This window comes from Solea senegalensis, linkage group LG5 (genome assembly GCF_019176455.1).
Source record: "Solea senegalensis isolate Sse05_10M linkage group LG5, IFAPA_SoseM_1, whole genome shotgun sequence".
NCBI classification, from domain to species: Eukaryota; Metazoa; Chordata; class Actinopteri; order Pleuronectiformes; family Soleidae; genus Solea; species Solea senegalensis.
The window spans coordinates 17,247,670-17,257,002 of record NC_058025.1 but is presented as its reverse complement, the minus strand read 5'-3'; the positions used below and the strand labels follow the sequence as shown (position 1 = coordinate 17,257,002).

The 9,333-nt window shown below is 37.5% G+C and overlaps 1 protein-coding gene across 1 annotated transcript in view; it reads right to left on the bottom strand.

Moving 5' to 3' along the window:
* Nucleotides 1-905: 905 nt before the first annotated feature.
* Nucleotides 906-9,333, bottom strand: part of ksr2 (kinase suppressor of ras 2) — a 94,636-nt gene continuing 86,208 nt past the window's right edge. Inside the window, exon 22 of the mRNA XM_044027063.1 lies at nt 906-1,628. Coding sequence (XP_043882998.1) covers nt 1,622-1,628 — 7 coding nt within the window. The 3' untranslated portion in view covers nt 906-1,621. The remainder of the gene's footprint in view (nt 1,629-9,333) is intronic.

Below are 9,333 nucleotides of genomic sequence, written 5' to 3'. Positions count from 1 at the left end.
TTCCATAAAAGGTGAAGCTGAAGGGATTATGGTTGAAAATGTACCCGAGCGTAGCTTCAAGTGCTCTCATAAGGGAGTCTGTTGGCGGGTTGAGCTCACATGCATTCCACTATATGCAAATAACAATAGAGATATTATGACATAGATATTTAGTTTTTCCTCAGAAGGGATTTATTTTTCAGTCTGGACAAATCTGTAGATTGCCTTGTTTAAAGAAATTAGGTTACACTGAGATGTTCTGTTTTAAATCTCTGATTTACTTATACCTACGTGTGTTGCTTTGCAATATTTTATCCACAAGTGACTACTTCTTCAAGCTTACAAATTAAAATTCAGGATCTTGCTTTGAAGCTTTGTTTTAGGTTTACAATGTCTTTTTAAACAGTACAAAACTGACTGATTAGTAGTAGTAGTAGTAGTGGTTTTTGAAAATGCTGGGATTATCAGGGAAATCTGGGCAACAAAAGTGAATATTTTTTAACTACTGCTGCTGCTGTTGAGATGCCATCGAGCCACTCACCCTACACACTACTCTGGATGTATGTGCACTTTCACACAATTGCATGTTCAGACTGTCTTAAAATTTGGTTAAAATTGGAATTTGTTGTGGATTTGTTTGTTGTAAGGGTAAGATTAATTTTATTACAAATGCACATATGAAAAATTAAGAAGGGGGAGGGGAATAAATAACTTTCAAAACAAACAAATACTGTACAACAACAACAACAAGCTTTTTTGCAAATTCTAAAATTGTATGTTCACAAATTGGACATGTTCAATGTTAAAGTTAAACTCTTCTGTAAGTCCTGGGAAAGTTTAAATTTGTACAATCCCCACATTGCAGATGTCCACTGAGTCAAAAAAATGGTAAAATAATTATCTAATATATATGTAAGTATGTGAGGCAAAATAATTGTATATTGTATATTTGAGGAGGTTCCAATGTGTTTTTATGGAGAGGAAATTAGAACGCAACCATAAAGGTTTTTACAAAATATTGTTTGGATACAACATATTCTTTCATTGCAGAAATGGAAAATACTAATGACAATCACGTCAAAATTTTACTTGCGTTGACACTGCCATTCAAATGAGTTTGCCATCAAATCAACCATGCTAATCTCATAATGAATCTCAATGAGTCATTGAAATCAACATGTCGATGGTGTGAGCTGTGGTGACAGAGCTGAACATGAGATGTTGTATTAAAAGAGACATATTTGCAGCTGAAGATGATTTGCAGCCTGATGTGAATGGTCATGTTTTGTATACACATTACAATTCCTCAACAGAGAGACATGGGTGTTTTTGGGGAAGGGCTTCAGGCATAGAGCGGAGAAAGGCCTCTTTGTATGAAAGTCTGCGGCATGTGTTGTAGCCCACTCTGGCAAAAGTGGGCCACTACTGACCGCTAAAGGGTCCAATCGGGCATTAGAGGGAAACATGTATTTGTCAGCGCTGGAGCAAGAAGGAGGAGCAGGAAAGGTGGGAGCTGTGGTAGCAGAGTGGGGCAATAAGAGGAGGGTGGGTGGTTGGGAGGCAGGGCAGCCAGGCAGTGGAGCAGATGTTGGAGAGCTGAGGACGAGCTTCATGCAAAGACACGGTCCCGTCGATGCCTTGGTTACAGCCTGGAGCAGGAAGGGGGAGGGAAGGAAAACTGAAACAAAATTAAAGTGGCACACGGTCTTACAGGAAGAAGCCGAACTGTCAACAAACTAACATTGATGACATTTAAAATACCCAAATAGGTTTTATGTTAAGGGTGCTGATGACAACAGTGAGCATTGAGGAGAAAACCAATGGCCTAAGTTCCAAACTTTGCACCATTGCACTTTGATATTTCAGTCTCAGATCAGTTTTGCAATTGACCAACAAAATGCTCCTGATACACTGCCATGTGTGAAGAGTTCAGAGACACACTGACACACAGACACTTGTCACGAATCACAGACTCTAATCCCAGTCAGCTGAATTAAACCTGCTCTTCCTGTCACTTCCCCCAATGACCAGTCACTCGTTCAGCTGTTCAGCTGTAGAGAAAATAATTGTACTGACCAACTACATGAAAGCTTTTAAAGCCCCTTCAAAATAAATCCTGTACACATCCTTAGACTTTATATTTTTAAGAAAATAACAACCCCTTGAAGGCTGAGTTCAAAATCACAAAACAATCTAATGCTGTGATTATTAAGTGTTCCATTAATTTTCTGACTATCAACTTTTTCTATAAAAAAAACAGTGGATTGCTTCAATAACACTGACAAAAGTGGATTTTCTTTAGCGTTTTCTCTGCACCACTTCTTCTGAGTGAACATTACTTTGTTGACACTAGAGGAAGTTTGAAGTTGACGTGTCGACTTTAACAGCTATGCATGTGTCATTTTTACTCAGCAAACTATTTCATGGGTGCCTCATTAAGCATGAGATACAATCTTAGGACAGCAATTTGTTTTTCCAATGTTCTTCAGGATGGACCCCTCTGGATATTTTTATGTCAGATCACTGTTAGATGAAGGGAAATGCGTCATCACCCAAAAGCAATCATGCTGACTGTCACCAAATGAAAACCAACTAACGAAATGACGAATAAACTGCCCAACAATGCTGCAGTGTAAGTTATTCAGTGAGCTTGCTCTTTGCATTCAGTTTTCATTCATCCCTTTCTCTCCTCTTTTGTATGCATGCATTGTTTAAATTATTAGAGGCACAGGCATAAATTCTTGTGTGATGAAATCTTCTCATCATATACTTGGTATGAAGAAAATAATGATTTTCCTTTCTAAACTTCTGCATTGACTAGTTAATATACAATAAAATCCAGGTCTCATCTGAACATAACCACACAAAAACACATAGACTTGCAGCACTGAGTCAATTACACTCACATATCTTAAAAAAATTCCATGATTTTGACATAAAAAAATGACACACACTAACTACGGATGTATTAATTATCATAATGAAACAAAGTCAAGCTATAAAATATATATTGTTGATCACTGCATGTTGTGCAGACAGAAATAGCAAATTGTACATTAAAGAAAGTTACAATGGGTCTCAGTGAGTCTGAGTGGCACTGTCTTTGCACATTATCTGCCAGATGGGCCAGGAAAGGGCCTGCTAGAGGGGAAGACAGGGTCACATCCTCCATCTTCATCCATTATATAAGACTTATTTTTGGGATGTACATTTCAAACCAGCATGGGTTTTCTAAGTGGTTGTCAGACAGTCAGCCACACTCTCTTGTGCATGATGTGGAATGACCACATAAATGTCTTCCACAGATAGATCAGAGCGACTGGTTGCATCAGACAGTAAGACATTTCCACCTCATGTTTTAGCTGCAGTATTTTCCAACATTGTGTTAAATCTATTTGCTCTTTGATTCAGGACAACAGCTGCGTGGGATTTGTTGTGATGCACCTCCAGGTGTTGCCAGCATGTTTCTTTGCCGCAAGGCCCAACAAGCATTTCCTTTCTGGCACAACTTTCAGCTCAGTGAAGCTGAACCTTTAGGATGCCCCTTTATACTTCATATGATATGGCAAATGCTCCTGCGTCCACGCTCCTATCTTTCAGTCTGTCCTCCAAAAACCTGCTTTAATGAGATACGTCTCCAGCATAATGAGCCATTTGGGTGTTTTTAAATGAATAAAGACAATCCCGTCCTTAGAGACACTATGTGGCAGAGCTAATTCTGCTGCTCTAAATTGGCTATTTTCAAAGACATGTATCAAGCGCTTCTTGTTTGTGAAGTAAAACAGTGAACCACTGTAATTAACCTCATGAATCAGATCAAGGGCCTAACACTTAGTGGAATCCATTATAGCCTATGTCTCGAGTATGTGACGTGTCATGCACAAACATGACCGAAATGTTGCAGTTAAGAGAATATATAAGGAATCATGGTGGCAAAAAAAAAACAACCAGAAAAAAACTGCCTACAGCTACCAAGTGACTCCATACATTTCCCTAAACGCCTCGTTAAAAATCCTTCAGGTTGTTGCGGTAATGTACATGTGAGCAGAGAGAGACAATACACAAATCATAGCATTGGACGTCTGTGAACTTCTGGTTGCAAAACCTCAACAAGGAGCTCATCAAAATGTGAATCTCGGGGGCCTCAGATGTGGTGTTTAGATTCCTATTTGTGACGTTACCACCAGTTCCTACTTGCCATTACAATAATGGCTTGACCTAACAAGAGCAACAAGAAAAACAGTCTGCTTCCATCCAGCTATAATTTGTGCAAGAGTTCACACTGCTATCATCAGTCAGTCAGTTCCTCATACTCACATTCCATCCCAGTAGCTGGTGTTAGTGGACAATTATAGTTGTTTGCCTTTTGAGTCAAGACGAAAAGGCAGAGGTGTGTGCAAACACATTACACAGTACAGTACACATAAGCATCCATCATCGTTGTTTTCTTCTTTGTCGTCGTTTTCTTGACTTGAAAATAATAGCAAAATATATCGTGCCGCATGGAGCATGCACGGAGGGAGTGTACAGTTTGTGCAGTTGAATGTTTTGAGCTTCTAAAGTACAGTATGTCCACACAGGATCCAGCAGACAGACCATTGCAAAATGAAATAACCCAGTAAGAGCTTGTTAAGAGACGTTTTTGACTAAAGGTCACATAACAAGCTCACTGAAAAGTGACAAAGAGGAACGTTGGCAAAAGGATAACCTCAGGAGACATTCCTTGGACCTTTATTCTGTCACATCTGGTTCTTGCTGGCTCCTGCTGGTATTACCCTCATCCTCCTTCTACGACTCTCCTTCAACATTCCCACATACAGCTTTGCCACTGACTGCGTGAGAGTCATAAGTAACTGACACTCTCGGTATATACTCATCTATTGTGGATTTAGGGAAAGGGTCACAGAATTTGAGACCCCACCAACCACAACCTTCACCATTCAGGCCTCGTACTATTTTTTTATTATTATTATTGTTTTTTAGAGGACACTGACATCAGTTAGTTTGCAGAGTGAGTGTGAGTGAGTGAGAGTGCACATATTAACACTTTTTTTTCATTTCATTTCACCAGGAATTATTATACAACCATAGATGTAACTATATATGCTGTGCTTAAGTAACCACATTGCAGTATAAGTACCAGAGTACGTACCAGAGTGTGTGACATTGTAAAGACACCAAATCTATCAACTCCATGGAACTGGACCATTTTGATATCAATGATAAAGTTAGCCTGTATGTGTCTTACCTCATTTAATAATCTCTGTAAGATCAATTGTTTTCATTCTTCATTCTAAATGAACTGTAACAAGAAATGCACCGAACCTTGTCAGGATTCGACACTTTCGAGAATCTTGACAGAAGTCAAACATTCATGCTCTGATGGGATTCCACCTCCGTGAAATTGGGAGATGCCGATTTTTTACACTTCAGTGGCTGAGCCTGGACTTCTGACCGCATGGACCGGTAAAGTTCTTATCTATTGACTTTTCATTTCATTTTCCTGCTCTGTGGCCTGACTCACTCCCTCGCTCTCTTTCTTTGTGTCTGGTGCCACACACACAACACATAAGTTCTTTGTTACAACTATTGTATTTTGTGTCTTCTGTATTCAAAGCGAAGCAGTGGAGGATTTTTGTCATAAATTACACATGTCTCTGCTTTTATTGTTGATGATCTGATGATATGATGTTTTGTCAGAGTATCCATGACAACACCAGCACACACACACTCATCAGTCTACAGGTGTTAATTTGAGGAAGTTTTCTGGGAGTTGTTTCTCCTTGCCTTCCTTGGATAATGAAAAATAAAGCTGGGATAGGCAACATATTAATGGTCAATAATTTCATAATAACCTCGACAATAACATTAATAAGCAGGATGCAATAGATCCGATGGAAAACTAGATTTCTGTACCTCTTCTATGGGCTCTGTTCACAACCTTGAGAAAATCTGGCAGTGCGGCGGGAAACCTTAACCAATCATAGTGACTGTTCTGAGCAGCTGCATGTACACAGAAATCATGACACTAAAAATAATTAAAGGAAATAATTGACCCAGAAAGTTAGAGCTCACCTTACTTTGCTACTGTCTGTTAAAGAGCTCCAGTAGGTGATGTCACACAACTACGGTAACACCATTTTTGGCAGTCAATGGCGCTGTTCAATTCAAATGTCAGGCAATTTTCATAAAAATTTTACATGCCGAAGCAGTCGGGGACAGGCTGATTGGAAAGTGATTTACTGGATAACCAAAAATCCTGAGGACGGGAGAGATGGAACATTGCTATAAAACACACTCATGTCAGGTACTGTCATTAATCACAACTCAGAAGTTTGCGCCCAGAGTCCTGGTGGGCAGTTAATTGTGTAAACTTAAAGGAAACAGAACTTGCAATGATCAAGATCATGTTTACACTTCTTACTGATGTTAAAGTGCGTGTATATAAAGTCTATTTTGAGCCACACTATGACGTTAGTGAAACCTTCATTTTATTTGACAGTTTGGGGTGTGATCATTGTAAGTTAACTTTTACTTAAGTTTCCCTTTAACTGTAAACCAGGAACCTGCAAATCTGGATGCCAAATTCAGCATCGTAACAGACTCCAATGCTAACTTAAATAGCTTGCTTTCGTTTTTTTCTTTCTTACACTCATTTATTATGTTTTTTTTTTTGTTAAGTCTTTCAAGAATAAAGTCATAACATGAGAATAAAGTTGTAATCTTTCGAGAATAAAGTCTTAATCTTTTGAGAATAAAGTTATGAGAATAAAGAAATGGCTGGTAGTAGTCGACTGCAGGCTATCTCTGGTAACATCTGCCTTCTGTTGCTATGTAATAACAATAAATCAGATAATGATAAAAAGAAATCTCATATTATTACGACTTTATTCTCGTAAAAATTACAACCTCATATTTGTAATATTATGAGTTTTTAATATTACGACTTTATTCTCATAATATTATGACTTTATTCTCGAAAGATTGCGACTTTATTCTCAAAAGATTACATTTGTTTTCTCTTCAGTTTGCCCCTAATACTGCATCGTATGTCAGCAAGAATAGAATAAGGGTGTAAGTTTGTCAGAAAGTTGAAGATGTAATGCTGAAAGAGTAATAATGAATAATGTCCATTTCAACTGTTTCTATACTTGTAAAAAGCAGGTATTAACAGATATATTCAGTCTGTCAGTTTATGTGATTTCTTTTTTTTTTTACTCGATCTCCATGTGCACAATACGTCTTGCATGAGCATGCGATGTTCCTCATCCAGAAAACATAAACTATAATCATAAAAATGGGACCTGAGAGACTCCCAACAATTATTTGTTTTTTATTATTCTCCTCTCTCAAGCAATATGTAATTGTTCTGCTTGAATGTGTCTGGAAAACTACTCTGCAAATGAATCCGTCTTACTTTCATGTTTTGTATCATTTATAAAAGGTATTGCATCATCAGTGCATATTCATCATACATAACAAAGGTTCAACCGTTTGCAAAATGTAACAATTAACTTTTCAAAGGAATTTTATACTTTTAAACGGTGACTGGACACTGAAAGGAAAATCAGTAAAGCTCATTTATAAATGTCTTGACCTGAAAATAACAGACTCATTAGCAAAGCAGGTTGCGTCATCATCGCCATTCATGGAAGTTAATACATGGATTTCTCACAGTGTGAAAAAATTGGTGTGATATGCGAACAGATACTCCATTTATCTTTCCAGTTTAAGGTTACGCTTTCACTGAGAGCTGCTGAAATGCATGTGTTAACAAATTCAAGAAACATCATCTAGCTCTGGGTCAATCGCACCAATGCTGAAGCCAAAAAGTAATCTAATATACTCTGTGTAGAAAATAAATGATGCTAGAGAATCTATATTCAGAGACATAGTGTGGAGTATCCATCCATCCATTTTCTACCACTTCATTCTCAAAATAAGGGTCAGGGGGAGTGCTGTGCCAATCTCAGCTGACTTAGGGTGAAAGGTCCATCACAGGGCCACATAGAAACAAACCTCCATTCACTCTCATACTCACACCCAGGGTCAATTTCGAGTGTCCAATTTAAATAATCCCCATATTGCATGTTTTCAGACTGTGGGAGGAAACCGCAGAACCCGGAGAAAACCCGGAGAAAACCCATGCACACACAGGGAAAACATGCTCACATTTTAGCCACCTAAACTTAAAAAATGAAAAATACTCTAGATGTTAGGAGATTTTAGGATTTAGCAACCGAAAAGGGGTACATAAACACTATACTTCATTTAAGTGCCATCTCTACCATAAGTGATGATAAATATAAATAATAGTAAATAACTACCTTAAATGTGGTGTTAATTCTTAATTTCTCTCCATGTCCCTGTTTACTGGGTCGAAAGAGTGACATACATTTTTGAAATTTGTATTTTTATTAATCAAATTTAAATTAATGTTATATTTATTCTATAGTCTTTGTAAAACACAGTGAGGGACGCTGTATAATACTACAATACCGACAACTGAAGCCAAGTGTTTGTGATGGAAATGTTTTTGAGGTCTGTCCTGTTAGTCGACATTTTTTTTTTTAGAATATTTGAAGTCTTTTTTAATGTACATACTGTTTGCTGAACGGTGGGATGTATTTACCCTGCTCTCGTGTTGTAATGCCAGTGAAGAAATGTTTGACTAGGGGGGACAACTAAGTTTATCTATCGGTGTGTAGAACAAGGATCATACAGCCAAAAGAAAAACAAATGAGTAATTATAAATGAAAACAATTATTGAGGTGGTACAAGCACTGGTACAAGCACTCTCCACCAAATGTGTTAAAAATCTCAACCAAAGTAAAATATGGAGAAGGGCTGACTCGGGAGGGTTGATGACATAAAAGAAACAGAAAACATCCAAAATGAAAACATATTTTTATTGTCATACATGATGAGTGCAAATAAAAGACCTTGTGATTAAAATCTACTCACCACTAAGGCATCATTAAATACAAGTTTGTTGAAGCTATTGTCTAGAATATAAGGACGACATCAAGAGGGGGGGAAAAAACAACACAGTAATATGCAACTAAAACAGAGGGAAAGAAACTGAAATCAACAAAAACTAAAACAACCAAAATAAAACACAACACAATTTTACATTCAAAGGAAATAAGTCAAAAGAAAGCCATAAGAAATATCTGTATTATGGTAATTGATGATAAAACATTTTCAACAATCTGTTATGTACACTTGGCACTAATGTTAGATCGTTAGATTGTTGTCCAGTTAGGTTTTCAACTCTAGCATGTGCACAGGTCTTTTTATTCAAATGCAAGTTTAATGGTGTATATAATCTACAGTATATAAATATACTGAGGC